A 27,331-nucleotide genomic window follows, 5' to 3' on the forward strand; every position below is an offset into this window, starting at 1 on the left:
GACAAGTGCCAAGGGAATTAATCAGCTGTCTGCAGAGCTGGGTACGGATATTCCCTGCTCCTTCGTCGTTTTCTCTAGGATCAGTCCTGCGAAACAGCAATGATCTGCTGCATCAGATTTCGTATAAACGACATGCGCCTAACTACAGAGAGCACCTTAAAATTCCTTTTTCTAATTAGCTTTTAGTTTCAATGCAAATAGTAGCTAATCGTGGTACTTGCGTGTCCGTTGTCAAGGACACTAGCTTTGACCTGTGTCCCGTTTCGGAACTTTACAGACATGAATTTAGATTTTCGCAATTAGAAATAGTACGAATACACCAAGGGAAAGGTTTAAATTCTAGCTTTCGTTTGAGAAGATGGTAGTTCAGTTTGCCAATGCAGCAGCTAGCGATATGGGTTCAGAGTAAAGGGCATTTTTTGATTAAGGACGCGTTTCGTGCTTGCTTCCTCAAGGTGTTCAATGCAAAATCGAATTTTGCGATAGCGCCTGGGCGCGTTCTGGACTATCTCGAAGGTCAAGCTACACTGTCGTTTATCCGCAGTACGACAGTAAAATGGGTCAAACATGCCTTTTACGTGGAATTCAACTTACAGGAATTTAAAAGCCCTCGTTGAGGCCAGTTACAATGCCCATTAGAGCTCATTAGAAGGATTCGTATTGCTAATTGATATAAATCTCTATGGACTCCCTGAATCATGGTAGCAATGGTTCCGATTTGAATACGCGTAATTGTTGATAAATATGTTTGATTGAATCCAAATCGTAAGTCGGTATCTTTCATGATAATACTTAACATTGGAACATTGTTGTTTAGATTTGCATCTGGAACATAACATGTAAGAATACGCTGGACAAATCTCGTGTTATCAGGTCATTACTTGACCGCATGCCCATTTCTATTGCGGAAGTGAGCTCGTACTCGAGTTACAAAAGGACAAGCTTTATTTTCAACAAATCCTGTAAAATAGAATATACTCAAGAAGCAAAATGTACGTAAAAACACAAATAGAGCCTACGCCAAAACCTCATGAGTGGTATTAATTTGATAAATTGAACGCGATTTTAACGTAGGATCTGTAACATGTACACTTAAAAATTCGATTCAAGAAGGTACCACAGTTGGCAAAAAGACCACGCCCATGCTTTAGTAGGTTATACTTCTTTCCTTCGTGTGCTCATTGTCTTCCGTTACGGGCACAAAAGTGTTTCGCGCAACGAGTATATTTCACTGAGGAAGAGAATTTTCTAGATTAATTTTTCAAAGAACAATTTTTTGAAAAACAACATACTTGATATACAAGACAATCGAGGAACCGTTAAAAAGAGGTCTGCACAGATGCACGCCAGCCAAACCAGGCTTGCGGTCGCAGCTAAATTTGAGCTTTCTTCCTCGAAACATTAAACGCTGAAAAAATGACCTCACATGCGATGGCGGCCCGCCGCTGCTGGGAATGGAACTAACTCGTGTCTACGGGGTATTTTTGAAGCGATTTATATTTGCTGTGAGAATACGTGGGTGAACCTACACGAAAGGTTGACAATTCAAGGTGATATGCCATTGCGGCATCAGTATATTGCAATTCCAGACGAGAAAAGTTATCTCGTGGCAAGAACTATTACCCAGCTATTCTCATATATCTATGTTTTGAAGCTTAATACTTCGTTTGCCCAAGCCAGCTTTAGAGACTAAATGTTTCTACCAAAAATAACAATTGAAAAAAATTTGAGCTTTAAATCACTCGTCATCGATCTACAAAAAAAAAACGAAAATGTATTAGACAAAGCTCGGAAGCGACAATGGTTACGAATATCACTGGCAAGGCCGTTGTAGACGAAAGCTGCATATATAACAGCGGCTATATATCTTATTGATCCACTCGATGAAAGGTTTTATCTTTATTCAAGTACCGTCATGCAAACAGAGGGTCTAAGTATCGAAGGCAATGCGGCCCTCTTAAATGTATTGTACACGGCTATCCATTTACACAGGATTTACATTTGCACCATCTACACTTAAAGCTATATACAATAGCTAATACTGTGAACAGCGTTCCAGAAAGGCCAAATTCATACCGACCACATCATGCTTAGACTTTTACTACAGAAGAATGTCATATATTGCTCGCAAGAATATTCATAGTTATTTTTAAGCCAGAACTTGTTGTCTCCGAAATATACGCCAACAAGTTTGAATTTATCGCACTATTCAAAACTGTCTAAAGCAAACATGGAATTCGCTTTTATCTATGAATATTCATCAAACTAGCACAAAAATCTGCATTTTTTCGTTGCGTGATTTTCTATGCCAGATTGGGAATTGTTCTGAAGGACTCTCGCCATGTCTAGTGAAAACAACAAAAAAAGCCACCAATAAAATCCAGCTTGGTTTCGAACTAAATTATCTAAAGACTCTTCTAATTCCCGTTGGGTGTGCGAAAGCTTCAAGCTTAATCCTACAAGGATTACACCAGGACAACTGTAAGGAGTGCGTGACTCAGCTGGGAACAATCGTTGTATGCGGATTATTCTAAACAATTCTCTTGCACTCATTCGTCTTTTTCCCTGACGATAAATGGAACGATTGCCGCTAATGCTATTTTCTTCCGGCTATAAGCTGTGACGATTACGCCTGCCGATGCTGTGCACGCATGTACAGTCTGAACGTATGTCCGTACAGGACGTCGCGTTTGATCGTGACCATTGGACAAGAATCAGAGAACCCATGCGTAATACTTTTATGCTATATGCTTAATCCACTGACGAATAGATAAGCAACACTTTATTTGGTTCCAACTCAGACCATTGTTTTTTGTTCATAAAGTAAACGGCAATAATTGTGACGGCCGTTGCATCTAATCTTAAGCTCAACACCTAAGACTCAGGTCATTATCAATATCATGGCCAATGTAATTCTACAAGGTCCACAATTTGGTCCTTATGACGCTTTTACGTAGCGATTTCACAATTACTTGTTTCTCATGAATTTGCAGCAAGAGGACACCATTATATGAAATATAATGCATTAATGTAATAAAATGACAACAAGGAAGATTGAAGAAAAAATATGAGACTTTTCCTGACCGTGGATTTACTAGCCGCAACTCGTTGGCGAGCGGTGCAAAAGCGGAAAGTCCTACAACAAAAAGCCGACTGGCAGTAATTGACGGTAGTGCGCTAATTTAGCATTTTAATTAATAATAATTTTAATAACAATTTTCACTCCCTTAAGCCTTTTAACCAATTGATAGCTTGCACTAAAGTATTGCAGTTTACTATCGGACCTCGTTCTGACAAGGTCAGATCAACAACGGTTACAACGACAACGTAAATGGCCTTGATGCAAACAGGGACGCAAGCTTAATGAGATCAAGAAGGAAGAGCGCTCTACGTAAATAGAAATTCAAATAGAGTTTGGTTATCTGATATTTGATCGAACTATCCTATAGTAACACTACCTTAAATTTTGAGGGAACTATTTTACCAACCTTGAGAGCGATCTCTTTCGAAAGCGCAGGTAATTCGACAGTAGGTTGGAGATGTTTAGAGTCTTCCTCGGCACCTGCCGCGCCTCTAGACAGCAAAACCTAAACAATAGAAAAACATAGTAGAAAAAATAAGGCTACCATTAGGATAACAATACTCTCCGTGTTCACTTGACTCAACTAATCGTAACGTGGTGAATGTACAGCGCTTAGATGGCGCTGCTATCGTGCGATTAGAACATTAAAGTGAAGCGGCGGATGGAAAAAATGCGCTAGCGCTAGTTTATGAAATCACACAGCAAAGACGTAGACCCTTTAAGATAAGCGCAAATTTTGAACTGAATTACAGTGGCCATAGTTTTCTTTGCGCGAAAAATAAAAATGACAACTGTATTGTTAAAACGATTAGGTTTTATTAAATATGTCCAAATTCGCAGGATATTGGTGCCTTATACGATATGGGTATGCTTTTGCTGCCGTTCATTTTCTGTTGTGAGTAGGCACATTAAACGTATAATCTTTGCTGTCTGCCAATTTTCGTTTATTGACTCAACATTATTAAAGAACTTTTACTTATATTACTTACATTAATTAGCAATATCGTTAATAAAGAATATTATTATTAGAGAACTACACTCTATTTAGACTGTAGGGCCACGTGGCAAACTACCAGTTCCGACAAATAAAATCATGTTATGTAAATGTTTCTAAAAATATTGTTTTTACTGTGACAAATCGGTTCGTACGTTCCGTATATACATATGTACATATTGCAGGCATGTTAAAGGTTACATGTCGCTGAATACTAGCTAAAATATCATTAAGGGACTAGACTTCAACCTGTGCAAACCTAATATGTAAGAGATGCGAAGACGGTAATTATTTTGTCTTGCGTAGAAATATTGCAATTGCTTTTAAACCTGAGACAGTTGGCTGTATTAAGACAGAGCTAAAGGAGAAGTAAAATTATCTATCTGCAATACTTTTATAAGGGTGCCTGCTCACAGTGAGAAGACTGTCAGAGGTGTGGCTGTTATGAAACGATCTCAAATCTTCAAATTAATTATTTAAATTCTTTCAAGGCAAGTGTTTAGTAAACTCCTGTTCAGTTTCCTTGAGCACGTCAACAACAAGACCGAACGAGACGGAAGACTATTATTGCAACAATAACATGGAACTGTACCACGTTCTACCCCGCTGCTGAATATGTTCTTTCCAAGCCCTCTAATATACAAAAAATATCTATTTTGAATGATATATTTTATAAGATGAAAACTACGTACTTAAAAACAACATCGATTATGATTATGAAAGCAAAGAGCTCCAGTGAAATTTCTTACAAAACCATTGTTTCGCTTGATATTAAGATATTAACAAAATGAAACAGAAACCATCGGATGAATCCTATTCGTAGAAGCATTTATCATACTTTTAAGCATAGAAGCGATTAGCCGTTTAGGGGGCGTACATACATGTATTAGAATTAATTTATAGATTACTCTTTATTTTGAAGGCTCCTTTCTAAAGTAAAAAAATATGTGAGTGTCCGTCAAGCTATTCAGCACTAGCTGTTTCTGTCACAGGAGTTTCTACAAGGATTTGAACAACTAAGATGCTCTATTATAAAATATATTGATTGATAAACACATAGGAGGACATTTAGATCTCTTTCCGCGTAACAATGCAAAGTGCTGATTGTCAAATGATCCGGTGTATAATTAATAAGAAAAAATTCAGATATAAAGAACTACGAAGTAAAATCACTTAAAGCGCCGTTCTCATTTCCTTCCATTGTTTGAAAACTCACCTCAGCTTGCCAGGCTGCTCCAACGGCAATAACCTCGTCTGGCGGAATCCCGTTGCAGAGCTCGGCTTTCGAAAATTCGGCGGAGATCATCTTCTGAATAGAGACCATCCTGCATCCACCACCACTCAAGACGATCTAAGATAAGCAAAAAAAAGCCCACTACATTGCAGATTTTTATATAGATGACTACGAATGCGATTTAATTTTTCAGCGACAAATAGCTCTGCCATTTTCACTAGGGTTTCTGTTCGTAACGTTCATTTAGAGCATTACCTACCTTAGCTTAACCAGTTTTGCAGTGAGCATGTTTGATGTGAGTATGGCGACGTAATGAAGAAGTTCTGGAATAACTAGTGTCTCAATATTGCACGTCTATATGAAAAAAAGAATGATGAGCATTGGCTTAATTTCGCGAATGAGATAGGCTCATTGGAAAAGAGAATGCAGAAATATGGATGCCCATACCGTATAACGAATGAAAAGTGAACTGAAGAGTGAAACCTAATGAACAAAAACTTCCCATATATACCACTTTTACTATGACTGTTCTGTAGGTTTCTTGACACAGATGTGAACGAATAATGAGACAAAAACACATCTCATTCGAAAACTGCTTTTGTTTAGATCCTTTGCCCTTTGCATTGCACCCGATTTGTTTTCATTTGTCAGACATTTTTCGAACGTCTATTGTTGGCCATAAGCAGGCTTGTTCAACGAGAAAGCAGGACAGTCCTATCCGTGTTGGTCACTGCTAGGAACGCGTACCAATTTAGATCGAAGCATTCTCGAAACGCGAATTTCTTTTGACTATCCTTAACGTCTAAATGTTAGTTTTTTGCTTTAAAATAATACTGTGTTAACCTTATGCAACCACTAAAGCAAAAAAACAACATACGACATTGTTTTAGGAAGTTCTACAAAATTTCAAATATAATTACAAAGCCCTTTAAAGAGCACGGGTAGTGACCGTACAATGTCATCCTAGAGCAATCACGTACTTAGGTGTGCGCCCGCGCAATTTACATCCAAATAATATAATAATAATTTGAATCCTATACGCAAGATATATCAAGTAAGTCTTCAGGCGGCGGATAGTTTTGTACCGTATGCAGACGGAGTCGAAGGCTCGCTGTCAAACAGTCATAACAAATGAAATGCTCGGTTAATGGTGCGAAAGAATGGGATAAATACTGCTGCGTTTCAACCTGGACGTTTAAGTCGATGCCCCTTGCTGCACTATTGAATCGAGCAATGATAAAATTAGAGTCTAGGCGGACAGCGACTAGTATGGTTTACAGTCTCTCTGAGCAGATTTTCACGATTGCGAAGTCTGAAATCAATAATTTATCGCTATCAGTTTTTAACTAGGGTACGTATAACAAACCTAGCACGATTACTGGGCTATAACAGCTGACAACACATACGTAATAACTGCAATACTGCGAGGGCTGTCAGACTGAAAAATCCGCAATGAAAAAAATCAATTTTTTACCGAAGACAATGTAATGAAATAATATACCTTAGTAGGTAAATCTTTACTGGGTTACACAACATAATAAGCTAATTATTACAATATCGTCATTAAATGTCATAATATTATCTTGCTTCATTAACGCACATATTAAGTAGATATCATACACACACATGATTATATAATATGATGAATACATTATAGTTCACGCTGGAAATCGCCGGTTCCAGCAAGGCTATTTACGTACAGAAGCTTCGTCTCATAAAGTCTGATTTAAAATGACGGATGATAACGGAGCCACGACGGCTGCGGCGAATGCCAATGATTTCTCTGGGATCGCCAACAAATAGGTGAACAAAACCTACCATGTGTATTTGATCTTTGTGAACTCCGACCTTCTCGAGCAGGTCGAAGATGTCCTCTTTGACACGTAAAAGATGGCCCTGAGTAGCCATCTCAAATCGTGCTCGAGTCAACGCTACATTAAGGTCAAGGCCTTCGTGCACTGATTCGACACTGCAGTTGCAACTCTCCATTGTGCTAAGTACGTGCTTGGCCCTCTCGGCTGCCGCCAACACTTTTCCCCTTGAGCGTTTCGATAGATCATCCCACGAGATCCGTGTCTTCCTAGGTACATCAGAACAGCCCAGAGTGCAAATTAGTTCGTAGAACTGTACAACATCTGTTACGACAACGTAACGTACCTGACAACACCGTTAGTAACTGATGGTTCAGAAAAAAAGCTACCATGCGATGTTCAGAACGTTCAACAAACCTTTAATTTAGCCCTTCAAAAAAGCATATAGTTACCTATAAAAAGAACAAAACATCATAGTCCTGTGTGAAATATACACATAGTCCAGCCAAACAAAATAGCCACCCACGTCATTCTTTAGAACTACTTTGAACGCATATTCTACAATAGAAATGCACGTAGGCCCTGTTATGGACGACACGGGCATTCTCTTTTCGCAATTTTACATCCACAGCTGTTCCTCAGTGCTGTCATTGGTCTTTATGTATCTACTTCCATCGGTAGTCTCTAGGTTCTCTAGGGATTACGAACGTGGAAATAAATGCCAATTTGCTGGGACAAGCAGTTAGGCAGGCTTCAATGACTAAGTACACTTTCACTACAAAAGCATAGGCACATTTTGATCACTATAAAGGCTACGCATCAATAAGTAGAACCGAACATCTACACACTGCTGAGCTCACTCGTCTGCCGTTGAACCATTTTTGTATTATATTTTCTGCGCGACTGCTAAGAGCTTCATTTATGTTTTATCGCCCCGTATTCTAGAACTTCCTGACTTACAACACACTGAAGTTCCAAAGACAAGGAAGTACGCAGCATCTTTTTATACAAAATCTCGGTCGCGTAGACTAACAGTGCAAAAAGATCTCGTATTATCAGGACACGCTGTTATACGTGTCTAAATAAATAAATGATTGGAGCTCTACGTCTGGCGTCGCCGTTACGCGTTGCTTAAAACGGTTGGTATTTTCCAATGAAGTGTGTGCACGTCCACCCCATACCTCTACGAAGCAACCTAACATTAGTTCATCGTTAGACCATTCAAGTTTTCGTGCGTTAAATTTGTGATGGAATACAATAATAACTTCGCTAGAAATACAAATACATGCATAGGATGTACAGCAAACCTGAGTGAGCGATCTCTCTTGCAGCGATAGGCGCAATAACAAGTAAACAGGTATACATACAAACTACTGTTAGTGTTTTATATGACTCGCCATGTAATTCATCACATCTATAAAAGAATCTATCTTCTGTAATAATTGGTTGTTTCTACAAAACTTTTAATTGTGACCCGCTATGTTCAGTTTATACGTTTCCATGTTACTCCGTTTCACGGTACTGCTTACACCATACCCTCAAGTCCTTTTTCTCTTCTTTGGCTAACGATATGATATTGGACACCATCAGCGTTCATTAACAATGATTTAAGTGGTATTTCTAATTAAAACAAACGATTTTTGCGGTTTCGAAGCATGCATTTTTGATGTTTTCTATAATTATTTTAAGATTACAATCAAGGCCTTCCACAGAGTTCCAACACACCAGCTTCAATGGATGGTCATCGCGGACTCATGTCGTGGTTCCTAGTAACGACCGACACGCAGTATTCATTACTTTTTCGTGTGACTGGCGTTGACGGAGACTTCTACCTACTTCAAATTGAAATTTCGTATAACCATGATGTAAGACTAACAAGAGCGAACGTATGTATTAATACTTCTTCCGAATTCGAAGAAATTCGATTTGGTTTATGAGCCGATAACTTACACTTAACCTAGGCCGCCCTAACTGTGAAAACGAACTCATAACCTTCTGTCTCACAAAGCAATAGCAGGAACTGAACGTGTTATAGACGCTGTAAGCAGAGTAAGGCGAAAAAAGCGTAACTTCACCTAGAGGGCAACATCCAGATAGTCTGTAATTCACTCCTTGTAAAACCATCTCGGCGACCTGTTTTGCGAGTCCTGCAGGCTGCAGGCCAGCTGCTGTCGGTCGTATATATATAGCGGTTAAGTTTGTATCCTCTACTCTGTCTGGTAGGGTGAATGTGCCAGGCGAGGCGAAATGGACAAGCAACAATAATGAGCAGCTTATAAAGTCTCTCATTTAAATCAACAATATTAGCTGCTGTAACATGTCCCTTCTTTAACTTTTAATGCGACCTCCGCCCTTGTTTATAGCGATGCTGGTTTTTATTAGGCAAGAAAACAGAAAATTTATTGATAACGCACATCGTTTGCTAGCCGACAAATATCTAAAAAAAACTGTACCCAAAATTTAAATGTATCCACCAGATAGCTCGGATCTTATACCATTCATGATCTGTTTTGGCCTCTGTAGAACCTCCTTGCTACTGTTAATTCGGTTCCAATGGAAGGATGCAAGAATGGCCTGTCACAATTTTTCGCCCAGAAACCATAACAGTTCCGCAGTGATGGGATCACCGTGTTACCGGAAAAATAGCAGAAGGTTGTCGATCAAAGTGGCGCATAGTCAGTTTAGCAATATTATTTTAAAATACGAACAAAATTTTGGCTTTAGAACGGTCAATACTTTCTCGACAACCCAATATTACTTTTATCAGTGTGTTTTTTTACCATAAATTCTTCGAGCATAACGTTTCACCCAACTTCCAAACTCCCTGGAAATTCTATGGTAAATTCAATACTGACTTTTTCACAAGCATAGTCTAAGCTGACGACTGTCTACACGAATCCTGGAACACATCTCCTGTACTACTCTACCTTAAAAAAATAGTAGAATTGACCCTACTACTTGGACACACACGCGAATGGTTGCACGGTTGTAAGTTATGCGTGCAATAATTATCATATCGTGCTGTAACCTAATGGCCAAAATGTGAGCAGACACCGAGTGCAATGGGACGGTGCTCGTGATCGCACGATGGGGGTAAAAAACGGCGCCAACATTCAAAAATAATAGTACAATAGTTAGCTAGCCGTTTAGAACGAAATCTGCTCTTATCATAATTTTATTATGGTATTTTAGGGTTGAGCATATGGTAAACTTGTACATTTGTTATTTGTTAAGAATATTCTAGATTTATAGTTTTTACATTGACTACTACTATCGTTCAGGTTGTGTTTTTTTCGACTTAACTGTATATGAGATAACTCAGTATCGATAATAGGTGTCGACCGGTTTAGATAAACGGAAATTGCAGATAAAACGTAAACAGCAGATAGAAAAAAAAGCATGTCAAACAAGTTTTTTCACTATGCCTACATAAGAAAAAAAAATACGAATAAGAACGAAATGATGTTTTTTCGTATGTCAGGCTTACAAGATGGTGAATTATGTACCTTTGATTTTTTTCTATTTTCCCGACAAAGACATTTGGTTTGATTTACCATCTATTAACCCAACAAAATATCGATGCACAAATTAAGAGAAAAATAGAATTTGTCTCGGAGTATAGGTGGCACAATTACTCCGTCATTAAACTTTCAGTGATTTAATATGTGCGTATCCTAGCGAGCAAGTCTTGTGCATATACTAACCGTTTAAATTCTTGGGCAGCATATTTTGCACAACCAGTCGTCCAGAGATTTCCGCCCAAGGAAGAATTGTGATCTGAAGCTATAACGGACATCTGACCACGAAGCAGTTGAAGCACAGTGACATCGCTAGATTCGCCACCAAGCCGATAGACGAGAATTGTCCTGCAAGTAAGTAAAAGGAACCAGCAAAGATTACGAAGATTGGTCAGAGATTATTAATCATCGTTTAATAATAAACTGCCCTCGAAACATGGCCATACGATAATGACCTGAAAAGGTTAAAAATTAGAGTCGATTAAAAAACGATTCTGTGCCACAGGATCGATATTCAAGCCAGGTATATTTTGACGTACTGCTACTTTTAAGTCCATGTTGAAAGAGTTCCATATTAAAACTAGTGAATTTCTTTTGTCAACCAAAATACATTTGGAGAAAGAGATAACCTGAGCACTTTTCAGTTAGATAACACGCTGTTCCTACGGTCAATTCTCTTCTATTTTACGAATGTAATTGTGAAAACTTATAGGCTAGCGTCACTTCCAAACTTTCAATTGGACTCCTCGGGTTTAAATTTAAATGGCGCTTTGTTTCGGGCTGCAGCTCAGCGGTGGTTCAGCTCTCAATCGGTGATCTAATGAAATCGGTTAGTAAAAAAATGACCAGACACTTCTTTAAACTGTTCATTATTATTTTTACTACTGTTTGTTCGTTTCTAAACGCGCGCGCCTGTCCAACAAGAATAGCCACCATGACCACAGTGGTCAAAAGAATAATTTTAGCTGTTGTCATCTTTCATCAGCAAGATGCAATTGGTTTTCAGGTACATTGGCAGTCACTTGTTCGCCTTTCTCTTTCCCTTTTCCTTGGTTGTTGAACCAAAAAAACTAACTGGAAAAGATAGGATCTCACGGAAGCCACCGCCGCTGCCAGCAATAGTCATGGAACTCAACGACCACTTATCCGTTTATAATAGCTATATACACGTACCTGAACGAACGAAAAGACAGACAGGCAAACGGGAACGTCACCATCCAGCCCACCATTGAATGCAGGCCTTACAGTCCCTCTTGGTAATAATGCTACTACCAGTACTACCTAAATCATGGTTGCTGCTTAGCTTTTCTACGGGTAGGAAGACCGCTTGTGCTTCTAAGCCTCCCTGAATTCTGCTCGACTGACCTACTCTGTTGTGAGCGCAAGAAGCTAACCCGGGAAAAACGAAAATTCTTCATTGCATGCACACAAGCGAACATAAATGTTTGACAGTCTTAGAGATGAAAGTATTAGGTCGACTGACGGAACTTTAGCTACCCCTAAACGCGTATAACAGACACGTCTGCATCGGGCACCTGAAGGTGCAAAATTTTTCAATCAGCCGACAACAGTTGTTTGTCTTCTAGCTACCTCTTGTTTCGAACAATTTCCCTTCCTTCGTTCCAGTGGAGAAAGCACCCGCATGAGTTAGGTCCAGAGGTCTCGGCTCGGGAAGAGTAAAGCTGGAAACGTCCCATCGTTGTCGTCTGTCATGCAAATGACTTTCGAAGCCTGACCAAGATAGAACTATAATGGAACACAAAGTAAAGCAGAAAAAATTCTGACTAGTTCAGCTTTCGTGTATTTATAGCATGCAGATAGAGAAGTCAACAGTGGTGGTTAACTCGTGAGTGGCTGGCTTGCCAAGGCACCGTTGTTCCGACATCTGAATTTCTTAAAATAGACGGCGAGAAACCATTGGTTTGAACCTCGAAATGCAATATATTATTTCGAAATACGTCTTTTTTGCAATAAACCGTTGATAAAACCTAGGATATCGGCAGGGGCTCAGAGGTTGGCTTTATGCTAGCTTTACATCGCACAAAATCCGTCCAGTATAATAAAACATGTGGATACCAAAGGAAGTTGTTACCACCTATGTAATCACCACCGTCAATTAAACGCAAGTGCTGGCGGGGAGATCTACACGCGTTTTTTTCGAGCAGTGCAATCAACCTCTTTTCTATCCTAACTGAAGTGAGCATTTAGAATGTATCCGACATGAGAATTGCTATCGGAGCTTCTCATTGGATCCCTTGACGACAAGCATTTGTTTTCTACATTTTAGTAACGCATCGGTTCTCGAGCTCATGATTGTCAGGAGCATTTTTTTGCTTTTCCCAGTATCGATCATTGTTTTTATAATCGCAATTGCGGAAGTTCAGTGCGAAGCCAGGTTCCATTCGATGGCCTGTTCTACAACAGTTAGTCTTCTACACACTAATTCTCTTAGGGCTACAGTAAAGGCGCAAGAATCGTTTAAGACGTTTCGGCGCGAAACCAACGATCGAATATCAAGATATCGTCAAGATATTCAAACTTATCCAATTTTTCCTACCCATATAGCCCTTGTTTGTTGTAGTAGCAAAAAAGGAGCGCTTTGATTTTTGAAATATATGAACTATTTTGTCCCATGAGAAGTAGTAACAGTTACTTACAAATAGCAATGGCTGAACGCATTCGTGCAAATTCTTTAAAGAATTGATTCTCTAAAAGAGTACTAGAATATCTCAGCTATGTCATGGTTATTTAATTATCCAAAATTAAGTTAATTCCTGACAACTGTTTTCTAAGGCCCCACTTTAGTGCTAGTATTTGCGCAATCTACAACTGAAAAAAAATTGTGTTCTCTGATTTTGATCTCACCGAATAGTTTCAACGTTAAAGCCCTGTGGCGATCTAGCCATTTCCGTCACAGTTTCTATTTGTATGCGTCCCAAACCTGATGTTCATAACTGTATTTCAAATTCTATTAATTAAAAATAATGGAAGAGCAGACATTACGTCAATAGAGCTTTACTAATAATAGAGCTCAAAGTATATTTGTTTTACTTTAGATTGAACCGTGCAGCGTACTGTATCTTTAACAGAGAAAACTTAGCTTCCTCTAAGTAGCTGTACAGCGCATAACATATTAAACATCACAGAGTCAGTGTCCATGGAGTCAGGTTATTATCGTTGTGTAAATCCGCCTTACAAATTCGATGTGCTAATGATCTGTCCAGGGAAACAATCGATACTAATTACAATAATTAAGCTTTTTTTATTTAATCATACACATAATATATGTTAATAGTTCGGCTTTCACCAGCAACTCCCGCCTTCTTGAATAGGGTGCCAATTCGAATCAATTTAAATAGCGCTCTGGTCAAACCTGACGATGAAACAAGATAAACAGATCTGATAGGGAAAATAACTCGGGAGCGAATCCACGCGCGATATACTAGTGTTACAGCCACAAATTGACGCTTAAGTTTATCCGCCAGTACGTTTCGAAAATATTATAAGTCATGTACATATATGCTTGTATCTTGCCTTAAAGCCGGATCCGTTAGTTTAAACGTTATCAGACTGCCACTCCGCCCACTCCTGTTGCAGCACCTTTACACGCTCCGTCATGCAACGCCCCCGAGCATATAAAGATAGAAAGAGGATGCGACCCCTTGCTGTATCAAGAATAAAGGATCACTTTTGCGCAACTTCAGCTAGCTGTGGCTGGCCAGCTATGAGATTCCAGTTAAAGCCAGCGAAAATTGCTAACTTAGCTATCTAGTCATCATACCCCCCTCTGTTGTTGGAACACTCATGACTAAATATTGCAAGGGTTTCTTCGCATACGATCTAGCCCTTACGTACATGGACAAAGCGCATTTAGTTAACATCAAGTACAACATTGACATATCGATTTAAAATGTGTGTTAACTAACATAAAAACAGTGCAGTTGGGGCTAAATATACAGGCAAACCCACAGTATAGCGTTGTAACTTTAGGCAAGTTTTTTGAATGAATGAATAAAAAATTATGGTAACGCATCAGCTTTTGGGTTCGCTGAAATCGCTAGCAAGTCGATACAAAGTGGTCACTCTGAGACCACCCGAGGTCTTAATCACCCTAAACTACACTAAATAATACATCCTAAACTCACTAGTAACACAGTCTTATAATTTAATTTCATAAATTTTACAGGCTGCTTAAATTAGTTATTAGTCAGCCTAAAAAGAGCGTATTGTTCCAGTACTTCGATATCAATGAAATAAATATGTCTAGCTCGTTACCACGATACCGTCGCGCAGCGTGTATATTCGAATGTTCTATAGATACTTTGTACCGGATAGAAAAAGTCGCGCTCATGCTTGCTTTTATGTTTTGTTAATTATTTACAAGTTTACTGTGCATCAAAGGAGCGCCTTAATTCACATTATACAACAGGCCAATCAATATCGAAAGAATAATGATCTCGCCTATGAGTAGAGAGACACAATACAAGGCACAGCGCATATGATAGATGCTGCTGTGACATGCAATTGTATGATAACCATAATTTTACACTGGTCTATGTGTTTTCAATTGCAAACCAAGAATATGTGGCATCTACATCGCTATCTAATCAGTACAAGGTATCACATGGGTCTAATACATAGGTACATTACATGTAAATTAGTTCAATACTAAATAGCCTAAAATAAAATATTCTCTCGAAAGTGTAGTTAATTCGGCTTAGTATAGTTTCCCTAAATGAAGCACAGCTGTTTTACTTGTAATATTCCTAATTAGCAGTTAGACGGTAATGAGCGCATCGCGGACTCTCTGCCTCATTTGGTGCTGGACTAGCGAGTAGGGTCTATACGGGTCGGATATGTCTCAGGGGAGTCTCAAGGCTCACTGAATAGATGGCAACAAATTGGACGAGCGACTACGTGTAACCACAGCCGAAAAAGTGGATAAGGAACTGGTCTTAGAAAGTTTGTCAAGTCAGTCACAAACTACTTTTTGGTTTAGGCACGAAGACTCGTTAATAAACGAAACTCGTCGAAAAAACGTCAATAAACGAACATCCATGCACTATGCGCAAATAGCATCGATGGAAAACCGCTTCTTGGCACAAAGTCGAGTGAGTTAAGCAGTATCGTTGCGCAAGCAACACGCCGTCTCTCGTAACTTTCGGATCGGACAAGATTTTTTTCTTATAATCCCAAAACATGGAGTCATATCAGAGCTCCGTGAAAAGATCGGTTGGGTCTATCAATCTGATTCAGTCAAGTGAATAGCTAGGCAATTAGTAAGGTTTTCATTTATTTCGAAAATTGCTTGAGGCAGACTCACCTACAGACATTAGGACCCACATCGTTTTTATACAGAAGCTTTTAATTTACGGATTGAGAAAAATGTGACATCAATACTTGACATTGCCTGACGTGTTGTTTCGAGCTCATGATCATGAAGTTCCGAGTTCGACACCAGCTGCAAATCATTTCAGTCTGACCGGCGTGAATATCACTACAATCATTATTTTTCAACCTACGCGAAATATTCTATAAGCCTGTCAGTAGTCCGCCCGTTGCCAAGGATTTCGGCTGCTGGAGGTAACAACCCTTGTCAAAAATCCTATTTTACTGTTGGAAGGACCGACTGCCATTAATTGGCACGATGCTCACATACGATAGCAATAGGGTATGCGGAAAAAATGCGAAAATAAAGGTTATTGAACTTTTATGCAATATATGAATAACAGGGTGTATGAGAGCATAGGTACATGCCAATTTATAAGCATGGTTTACAAACCAATCTAACGAACAGACGGGCTGCAATGTATATACCTTAATAAATCATCTGGTTAAAGGCGAGTATCTTTGGAAGATAACACAATAAACATGGTCCAAACTCATTTGCTTGATTTATCTAGTTTCTGGTATTCGTCGGATTTTGCAAAAAAATATATGGCCACTCAATTATGGCTACCCAATAACCAGTTTATACAATAGGAGCACTAAAGCTATTGATTTATAGCTGTTAATGAGAAATGCTTTTTTCATATTATAGCGAAAATGAGGCCATGATGCTTGAGCTGATTAAGCTCTTTTGTAATACAAAAGTTAACCCGTATGTAATGTCAAAAAAGTATTAACGATTTTTAAGCCAAAATTGAAACGATTAGTTTTTTTATACTGTAAATCAATATTAATAAGCTAAATATATCTTATTTTAATCGATAACTTTTTGCCATTTGTTGGTAACACCACGAGTTCATTCCTGTAGAACTCTGTGGCTTCTAGGCGAAAAATTGTGACGAAAAGTATTTGAATCTTTTCATTGAAACTAATTTAACACGATTAAGGGAGTCTTGCGTAGAACAAAGGAGTTAGTAGTTTAGTGACACGGAATCCGGGCTGTACGGCGGATGCATTGAAATTTTTTACTTAATTTTGCGGATACTTAAAGTTGTATGTGGTATGGCATTGTTATGGTAGGAGATTACGCCTCTTCTGTTTACGAGTTCCGGTCGATTTTTTCCAGTAGCCTGTTGTAATGTCCTTAGTTGTCGACAGTAGAGATCCGTCCAAATCATTTTGTCAGGCGACAGCAACCCATAATGCACGACTCCTTTCCGATGCTACGGAACATATAGCGTCAACTCTTTTGACGTTAGTCCGGGCTTTCTCACAGATTGTGGAACACATTTTTTCACCATATATTGCTCTAAGTGATCTAGATTTCACTACCAATAATCGATCGGTTTAGAAACAGCTCAATTTGTTGCATTTCTGTAGAGTTTTTCCGATGAAAATATGATTAATTACTTTGCATCAATTCGTGTGGCACCCAAATATCGAGTTTTTTTTTGTAGCCAGCTCTCTTCAAATTGTTTGAAACCGCTTGGTAATGGTTTAGTTCCCTGGCGATATCATGGCTACTTACGTGTCCTTGTTGGTGCTGCTCAAGTTTCGCTCTAACTTAATCAGTTTTCTCGGTAGTTGGTCAATTACTGCGAGAAGCATCTTTGACATTTTCAAAATTAAAACTGCAGAACTATCGTTAAGTCATTTTTTCCGGCAACGTATGTTGACTTTATAAAACACATCTTTTAATGGGCTTGGGCATTATTTATGCCTTTATCGTGATAAAATCGTAAAATAATGTGAAATTTTGAAGAAGACACTTATTTTCAAAGTGCTCCGTCTAAAGTCTGATCAAAGGCTGTTTTCGGCAACTCTACTGTCGAATCTCAGCCTTCAAACGATAACAACTCCGACACGATGAGGCCCTTATTACCTAAGATATGTGACATTGAAACCATCTGGTTAGAAAAAGCATCAATACTTTTCAACGGCTTAATATTAATTTTAAATTGCTACAGAGATTCTGTTCAAGCTGAATCTTCACCATCCTTATTACGACAGGTCTCAGGACCGCTTTAAGTAATTCTTCAAAGACCTGTAAGGACAGACGGCTCAGTACGAGCAATTTCAATCCAAGCACGAAAATAGAACATTTCTATTGTACTAATTACTCTTTTTGCTGCTTTGATTTTCATTAGAGACACTATGCGCACCCGGATTTGAACCTAAAGGCCTCTATGTGACCCTTCCGTTGGAAGCCAAAGATATTACCTATGCATTGCGATTATAACGAACCAGTATTTTTTGGAATATATTTTACTTGATTTGGTTACTTCTCATTTGATTGCATAGATGTTTAGAATTTGCCAAAGGTGAAAACGAAATCACTTGATTTGAACCAACTAATCAATATAGGTTATACATAGGTATTGTATGTTTCTTTAAAATCAGTGTCTAATGTAAAATCAACTTTTAAGCACGAAAAAAACGTATTCGTTAGGTCACTGTAAGCTCGAACATGCTATCACACACTTTATTTTTATATGGAATAATGGATATATGAAAACAAATAGCACACAATCATGTCTATATAGTCAATAAAGTGAAAATAAGTTAACACATTCATTGCTCATTAAAAGCAAAGGTGCTGTTGTCTACACAATATGTTACTAAAACCGTATCCAAAGAGCCAATGTCTTGAGCTGGTCATTCAAGCTGCACACTCTGCAGTATAAAGAATACGGCAAAAGCTAAACTTGCAGAACGATGTTTATATAAGGCATCTACGAGCAACGTATTTTCATGCATATTTAAGACTATATTACCATATTACTATGATGCATGGACAAAACTCAAGTTTTCGTAGAAGCCTTATCTTGAAACTTTGAGGACTTACTTTGACGTGGTCGATGCTTCGGCCTTATGAACATAAGCCAGTGCAGCGGCGGTCGGCTCGTTAATCACCCTTAGAACATGAAAGCCTGCTTCCTTTGCGCACCCTAAAACTAACTCTCTTTGCTTTACGGTAAAGTAGAATGGTACAGTAATGACACATGGATAGATTTCATCCTGTCGTTGGTTGAGGGCAGTTTCTGAAAACATGACAAAAGTTATCATTTTCATCTCGCGTTTCAATTAACCAGTCAATCATTTGTTTTCAAATGGTTCACAAAGGGTTGCAATTCTAACGATGGCAATTAAAATTAATCTCCTCAGAATGATACGTAAAGTATTTACCAAAAATTTAGAAAAAAAACTGACTTTGACGAAATATACTGTTTTTCTGAGTCCAAACATAAATTTGAGTAACGCGTGTGATATGCGATCGCTCACAATCGCTGTAAAACCTGTAAATGTAAAGCCTTCAAAATATTTCCTCAAAAACCTTCAATGTTTGCACGAGCCGTTAAGGTATAATTTTTTACGATTTTTTTTGTAAGATGTCGACTTCTCATAACCCATACACCGTTTCTGAGCCAATTCCTTACTGGCAAGATAGGTGTTCTTTTTAGATGTTTTTTTCTTCGCAGCTTATATTACTAAGAATCAATCCAATATTTTAGCTTAAAAAATGTAATGATAAAATAGATTAATTAGTTGCGCAAAGTTCAACTTCCTTGTGCCTGATTTTTTTTATAGCAGCCCTCATTTGTTAAATAAAAATTATGCTAAAATATTCATATGTATTTATGGACTACACTAAGATACGATATGATCAACAACGACTAATTCGTAACATTTCTGCATAATGTAACTCGAAGCCACCTTATTATGTATAAAATACTTATTTAATTAATTGAATCTCATGTCTCCAAAAAAAAAGATGGCGCACACAGCATTTTACTGCAAAACTTCAAACTATTCAAAGCTATTCCTATTCTTATAATTGACACCCTGTACTCTAAGCCTACCATTCACGAGTCTGAACAGGCGACTAAAGTGACCTCAGTTGTGCCTTGGGCCCACTTCAAAATCACCCTCATGGTAACACTTCACCGTTCGTGTCCAAGGCGATTCTCTAAACAAAAAAAGCTAATAAGCAGCCACCAGTTCAAAAAAAAAGAAGGCGAACTCTTCATCAACTTCAAAGGGATACAATTTATCGGATTTCTTTAATCTGCCTTTACGCCTACGTATTTCACCTCAGGTGTAAACTATGTATTCCGAAACTACCAAGTAAAAACTTCTTGTACCGTGCGTTCGTTCACTTTTTTCACATAAAACATGTTGCACTATAATGAAGTTCCACTTGACTGCATCGCCAATTGTAGGCTGTAGTCACCAACTAATACCTATGATTTAACGGCGATCTAAATGCTTCTATAGTATATATATATATATATATAAAAAAAAAAAGTTCACTCGTTACTCACCGTGTAACTTGTTCAATTGATGGGTTAACAGTTGTTCGGTGGTAACCTTCTTTTCGCAGGTCTGTCCATTATTGTTCTCATAGCTAACGGTGAATGAAAGTGTGCCCTGACCCTCGACAGAATCGCAACTGATTACCGAATTCGTCCATTTCGAAGCATCATCGCTACCCAGCAGACGCTTCACGCTTGGTACGGTAGCATTAGGCAGACTCAAAAGACGATTTTTTGCATGTAAGCCAACACACTAGTTGCATTGGCAAATCAATTATACACATGTATAATTAGGTTTGGTTTTGCACTGCACTTGAACTTTATCTTTCATTATGCAAAACAATTGAATATATGATACGCAAAATGAACGTTAAACTAGCCACGAATAATAACGATGATAATAAATCGGAAATCCTAGCTGTTGTTTGATTCTGCTGATCGTCTGAGCTAATGCTTAACGGCTATACTGGACCAAAAGACGTTTAGTTACTGGCTAATACAACTTAGTACCTAGTTCACCTTCTTTTTTAAACAAAGGCTATTTATATTATATTATCATTTATAGTCTAGCTAATTCGATAAGCCGTTAAGCATTGATTGCGTCAGACGGTTGTACCCTTCCAGCACAACAGAAGATACTGTATCTAGCACTGGTTTTGAATGCACTTTTACGTTTGCTCGGAAGCACGTTATTATTAACCACCATAAAGGCTCTGGCTATTGATCTCTTGCTTGTTACCTATGTAATGAGCAGAACGAACTGCAGCTGTGATATAATCATCACTTACGATCTCATGCTGGGAAAAATTCACAGCTGCCGGTGTTGTACGCTCTCCGGAGTCGTTTGCCACAACGTCAGCTTTCCCATCCTAAAATCGATGCGACACAACGATAGAACGAGATTCAAAGAAAATTCACTCACTAATAATATTCTTCAATTAAGATTCGTGGGTAGAGTGCTAATGCTAAAATGAACAAAATGGCCATGACATGATCATAATACTTTATGCGCAGAGATGATTCTCTCTAAAATCACTGCTGTACGTTGTTTCTTAAACTCGAAACCATATGTTTAAAATTGATACCCCATTAAAGAACCAGTTGCGAATAATATACTAACTTTTGATTTGTAAGCTAGCCGACTAAAACACTCAATGCAATGAATACTCGATTAGATATACTTCACAATAACTTGCTAACCTATCGCACTTAGTGCACGTCAGTGTATACGATCCTAGATGTTTTAAAATATACGTATAATATTATAATTCAATATTTAGACCTCTATATTTTGTAGATTGCAGGCATTAGAATACAATGCCAACATCAACCGTTGTTTGCTAATTCATTAATTAAATCAGCTTTTGAATCCTTGAAAATAACACTGCACAATTTGTGTAATACTACATAAGTATTAATTAATATTGATTGTAAAAAGATTGCACGTTTTGAAATTCGTTCGGTGTCGTGACATTGTCTTAAGCAGTCAGCAGATGATTCGTTTAAATTCTCAGATTAAAAACGTTTTCAATACATACTAATTTTAAAAGAAAGAAACAGCCGTAACAACCGCACAGGTTTTTGTTAGCTTACATTTCATCTGTGTTCTGTTCGAGTTGATAGGTAATTATATTTCCATATCGATCACACAAATAGCGTGACCTATACATAAGCTGCACTAGTTTCGACACTAAGTGATATAAATATAAATTCGACCACTACAAATTGAAATAAGTCGATCTACGCTGATTTGAAGTAACGAACGATAGTGCTCTTCTTTAGCGTTAACCGAGCTAACGCGCGCAGAAGTCAATACTGCACAATCTTAGATAATTTGTTTGAATGTTCATTGACCATATACGATGCTGTCAAATGTTTCTATATGAAATCTGGCATTGCCGTATCATTAATCTAATCAATTAGCGCTAAACAACTGTACACAAACCTTGTGTACAGCAATACAGAGGTTTGTATTGCCGAAAGAAATGCCAAAACACGTTTTGCTCTTAGCCGCCATTTTCTACATGAGCCAGTGCGCGAATTCGAACGCGGCTCCGCATCGAGCTGATATTTGCCAACATGAGAATTTTTTCTTCTTTTTTGGCACAATCGGCTGTCAGTAACTAACAGCGATTTTAGCCGATCCAAACTGCGATTTTACATCTAATGCCAGACGAAGTTTTTGGCGAGCGCAATCGTTAACGACAAATCTCGCTCAGTTTAAATGTTGGCGGCTGATCGCAGCGCCACCAAACCCCCGTTGGTGCGGAGTTCACTTCAAATTTGAATCTCGCGGACGATCGTTGAATGTCAGCATCGGTTTCTCGAGGCAATAACGACGGGATTTGCGGTGTCATCAATTACAACGTTTGTGTTCACCTTTTGGCGTGCTTGTTTGAGGCTGACCCTGTTGGCAACAAGAGTGTCAATTGTCTGCCATGGCTACACAGGGTCGTTTTACCGTGTTCAGTGATGAGAACGGAGTCGCTAAGGCAGACCAGCCTGCTAGAGTGAAAACTCGCCGGGCACCGCTCGGAGTTCTTTCGGACGTTAGCCAACATGAGAGGGTGGCTCTAGCATTGAAGCCAAACGCGGTGACGTCCCATAACATCTCGCATAAATCAGAGCGACAACAGCTCTGCGATGAGAACGCAATCAAGAATAAGACATCGACAGCAACAGCAGCTGCGGCTGACAAAGAAAATCAAGCGACGTCAATAGCCACTGCCGCCGTGTCCGAAACTGCAGCTGTACGATCAAAAGTCGCTCCTACTGCTATTAACGTAGGAAAAACTGAGCAACAACAATCCTCGAGCTCACTCCGCGAGCCATTTAAGGCGCTCGATGTGTCCATGGGCTCACCGATGCCTTTGGGCTCTCCCATGATCGTTTCCCCGCTGCCCGAAACTCCAAAGACGCAGAACAAAGACCGCCAAGAAGAACTGCTCGATGATCTTTTTTTTACGCGCGAGTATGGCGATTCACATTATGCCTATATGCGAGACCTCGAGAGCCGGCTAAATGTTCGTCCGGATTATATGACGCGCCAGCGAGACATCTCGTCGACAATGCGCGCCGTCCTTGTTGACTGGCTTGTAGAGGTGAATGAAGAGTACAAGATGTCGGATGAGACGCTGTTCTTAGCTGTGTCGCTGATCGACAGGTAAGTTTTGTTATTTGTTGATTATTGTTTGCAATTTCAGCTAGCAGTGTTAGCTGACAATTTTTTATCACTTGTACCACTTAAGAGCGTCCAAAGCGTTGAGGTTCTTCGCTTCCATATACAAACAGGCTTATGTGCCAGGTAAATGAAAACTGTCTAAAGAGATGGGTGGAGCTCATGTAGATACGGATGGTTTCCCTAACCGTCAACCTCACTCTTTGACTTGGTTCGTGTCCGTTTCTGAACGGTTGGATCGGTATGCGGAACAGTCGTAACCGTTAGCAGCATCATCGGCTTCTCCGACTGGGGATGCTTTGTTCATGATAGTTTTGGATAGATATTCCTTGTTTAGTTTTTGGCGTTTAGGGGCCGATTAACTGTGTTGGTATGCCATTACGTCTGTTCTGCTGTGACTACCAAACGCCGTCTGTTTCCTTGAATATTGGCACCAGCAGCGTTAACGCGTGGTGGCAAGAGCTAACAATTGCCGTATTTTGGCGGCAAGTTCTCCGCGCAGCCTACACGCTATCTAGTAAAGCTGAATACAGTCCAAGCATCCCTCTTGGAAGAGTATGCTGACATTAGAAGGTACCATAGTCTTATATAAGCGTGATCCTGCCATGGTGCCACAGTTTTCAGGTCCCCCATCTGTAGTCTGCTCCTTTTTCCTCCTGCAGTGTGAGGTCTGCTAAATCCTTCTGTGAAGCGTAGCAGCTGCATATGGCATGACGCACGAGTCAAATGGCCAATGAGTATAGCCTAAGGCCTTACTCGATTGTCTTCGCTCTGCTGGTCTTCCCACAGGGTTTTACTCTTCGAGGCTGTCCTTCGTAGTATCCAATGTCTGGGCACGTCCGATGGTTTTGTACGTTAAAACTACGCCTTCCCTTTAAGCCAGACTATGGTTTCCTTCGGTAGGCAGCTTGCACTGATTCGTGGTTGTCCCGCCAGAAGCTCTCCACTTTTGGACCGCGATCGGCTATTTTGTTGTAGTTCACTGTCACTATTATCGAAAAGAAGGCGATTGCTAAGTGAGCTGGTATAATGCACATAACCTACCGGTACTAGACAGGACGGTCCTGTCTATCATTCGTTGAACTGTTGCCGTTCCGATGCCGTGTTTTAGGTTTGCGTCGCAAAGAAGCTCTATTTGGGAAGACCTTGTTGTCGATTTTGTTACTGCTAGACTAGAAAGTACCAACGATTGTCTACAGAATCGTTGGTACTTATGAGAGTTGGCGCACACGTGGAATGAGACCATTCGACACCTGTTCACCAGTGTGCATCGTTAGCCTCACTGGTTCATTGTGACATAGCCAATAGCAAAAAGACAGGCCTAGTAGTTATGGATTGTAGTTGACAATTATTAGAAATACTCTTAATATTATGAATGCGGTTTATATTTGGTGTATTGAGATAAGGGCATCTAAACGTACTCCGCGTAGTGACTTTGTTTAGTCTTACGAAACCAACTGCTTTGAAAGTGATTCACTTACCGTATGCTTTCCGTTTTCTGCGTTTTTCCTTCATAGATTCCTGTCCGTGATGTCTGTCGTGCGAGGCAAACTTCAGCTTGTTGGTACAGCGGCGATGTTCATCGCAGCCAAGGTTGAAGAGATCTACCCGCCTCAGCTAACAGAGTTCGTCTATATCACCGACGACACGTACTCATCACAACAGATCATCCGTATGGAGGCGTTGCTTCTAAAGACACTTGGATTCTCGTTAGGCATAGCGCACTCACTTTCGTTTGTGCGTCGTTTTGCCATTGAAGCTAATGTCAGCCTCAAGGTGGCCCATATGGCCCAGTACATCTGTGAGCTATCACTGCTTAGCACCACATCACTAGTGTATCGACCAAGTGAAGTTGGCGCCGCAGCGCTCATTTTGGCCATGCATCATGTCGACCATAACATCAGCGGATGGAACCAAAAATTAAGCGACTTCGCTGGTCTCAACAACGAAAAGCTTCAAAAGGCCATCGATCATTTACATGAGATTGCGTCCAGTGCAACGGCCTCACCGCACAAGGCTACGCCAGAGAAGTACGCTCACCAGAGGCTCTCCTCAGTTTCGTTACTGCCACTTCAGCCAACAGCGCCAATAATTTAGTTCTATTGTTGTTACATTGTGACATATTAAGCAGAAAACAAACGAAAACGATTCAAGCAGATAACTGTGTCTACTTTACGTTATTAAATGGATGCATGATTTGACGTGACGAACCTTCAAACGGGAGAACCCATTGAAAGTCAAGCTAAAAAGAACCAAACACCTAGAGGACAGGTTAAAGGGAAAAAAGTAGAAGAAAGGTAACACGTGACAAGGTCGATTCCGCATCGGCTGAGGAACAAAGACATGGCTCGGAAAACAAGAAACGCCCGGAAAACTCGGGAATTCATTGATCGGGCCAAGCTTGTATTGTGTATATAAAAAAAGACAAAGTACAAAGAGGAAAATAATTATAATAATACTAATAATAATAACAACGGTTGCCCACAGTTAGGAGCAGCAGTTATCAACGACAGAAGAACGTGACAAGTAACACGTTACCAAACGTATTTCGATATGTCTATTGTTACCGATATATTTCGGTCTTTTAATAATAATAATAATAGGAATAATATTGTATAGGCGATAGCAGGTATTGATCATCCTGGTCATGGTACGCTTCTACGTAGGATGAAAACGTGATGCTTGTTTAAACTGGGTTGAATGGAATGATGCTTAAAGAGACAGTCGCCTCTTTAAGTTCCTAGAAGAACGTAATCAGTGAATCTTCATAGTAAGCTTATGTTCATATCTATACCCTAAATCAGCTCGGTTTAGGAGAAGTATGCTGTCATTTTCTCCACTTTATGATAACACTGTCGCCTGTATCCTATTTGACGCTCTGCATTCGTCTGTACACGACGAACAGCGGACTTAGAAACCTAATAAAAATGTCTTTGTGGTGTGCGTGAATGATGGAGAAAAGTGATATCCGCGAAATGCGTGGCGAAATTGCGGATCCGTTCTGTATATACCTCGATAACGTTTTTGAATATGCTACTAAACATCAATATACATGATTTTAGTATATATATATATATATATATATATATATATATATATATATATATATTCCGCAGCTGCTATGATTGGCAGATCTGAACTTTTATTTATGAAACAAATGAGGGTGATGAGGAACAAACATACTACGGGATGTCAGAGAGTGCCGCGTGCGATGGTAATTTGAGTCCTTCGCGCATTATCTTGCGGTTCTATCACATCGATCGAGTGAACGAAGGGTAAACGAAAGTCGAAGGATACAAGGGGCAGAATAATTGTACATAATTTGAATACAATGTATACACTTCTATATTAGCTACTCGTATGGCGTATTCTATTGCTACAAGGGGTTTATTTGAAAAATGAAAGCCCAGCCCCAGAAGGTTAACAACCACGAAAGCTATAAAGACTGAGAAAAAGGAGATACACTTTCTTCTACATGGAGAAACCAAATGGGTTGGGGAAATAAATAAATTTGTACCGTAAATATTAGGCTTTTCAATGAATGTAAATATACATGACCATTTGTTGACTGAAAATTTGTTTACGGATAAAACAGCGGCTGTGAAGCCTTGTGTATTAATTAACAAATGATGGCGTGCAATGCGATCAAATATGGGGTAGCACGCACAACATCAAAAATTAGATTGACGATAAGACAAACAAACAGGCATGCATCTTTTTTCACTAATATAGTACAGCATGCGTCATAAACTTATCGTAATAAAATTATATTAATGATTGCGTGCGCAGCAAGTTTAAAAAATACTTGCATGC

At 39.2% G+C, this 27,331-nt stretch overlaps 2 protein-coding genes across 2 annotated transcripts in view; one reads left to right on the forward strand and one right to left on the reverse strand.

Moving 5' to 3' along the window:
* Positions 1-22,429, reverse strand: part of LOC111249374 (heat shock 70 kDa protein 14-like) — a 28,020-nt gene extending 5,591 nt beyond the window's left edge. Inside the window, exons 1-8 of the mRNA XM_022803165.2 lie at positions 22,286-22,429; positions 21,129-21,209; positions 20,350-20,593; positions 18,873-19,068; positions 10,826-10,987; positions 7,129-7,390; positions 5,293-5,427; positions 3,489-3,587 (exon numbers count right to left, since the gene is read on the reverse strand). Coding sequence (XP_022658900.1) covers positions 3,489-3,587; positions 5,293-5,427; positions 7,129-7,390; positions 10,826-10,987; positions 18,873-19,068; positions 20,350-20,593; positions 21,129-21,209; positions 22,286-22,357 — 1,251 coding nt within the window. The 5' untranslated portion in view covers positions 22,358-22,429. The remainder of the gene's footprint in view (positions 1-3,488; positions 3,588-5,292; positions 5,428-7,128; positions 7,391-10,825; positions 10,988-18,872; positions 19,069-20,349; positions 20,594-21,128; positions 21,210-22,285) is intronic.
* A 181-nt stretch (positions 22,430-22,610) lies between these two features.
* On the forward strand, positions 22,611-27,041 carry CycA (cyclin A). Its single transcript, XM_022804681.2, has 2 exons — positions 22,611-23,503; positions 25,036-27,041. The coding sequence occupies exons 1-2, from the start codon at positions 22,779-22,781 to the stop codon at positions 25,613-25,615; spliced, it is 1,305 nt and encodes a 434-aa protein (XP_022660416.1). The 5' UTR covers positions 22,611-22,778; the 3' UTR covers positions 25,616-27,041.
* Positions 27,042-27,331: the final 290 nt, after the last annotated feature.

The sequence above is a fragment of the Varroa destructor genome, unplaced genomic scaffold (assembly GCF_002443255.2).
Source record: "Varroa destructor unplaced genomic scaffold, Vdes_3.0 BEIS01000004.1, whole genome shotgun sequence".
Classification (NCBI taxonomy): Eukaryota; Metazoa; Arthropoda; class Arachnida; order Mesostigmata; family Varroidae; genus Varroa; species Varroa destructor.

Bases quoted from the DNA above. Each gene is read 5' to 3' on its own strand.
- CycA (XM_022804681.2), top strand. From the start codon at position 22,779: ATGGCTACACAGGGTCGTTTTACCGTGTTCAGTGATGAGAACGGAGTC. The intron at 23,504-25,035 runs GTAAGTTTTGTT...TTTCCTTCATAG, and splicing joins GCTGTGTCGCTGATCGACAG to ATTCCTGTCCGTGATGTCTG.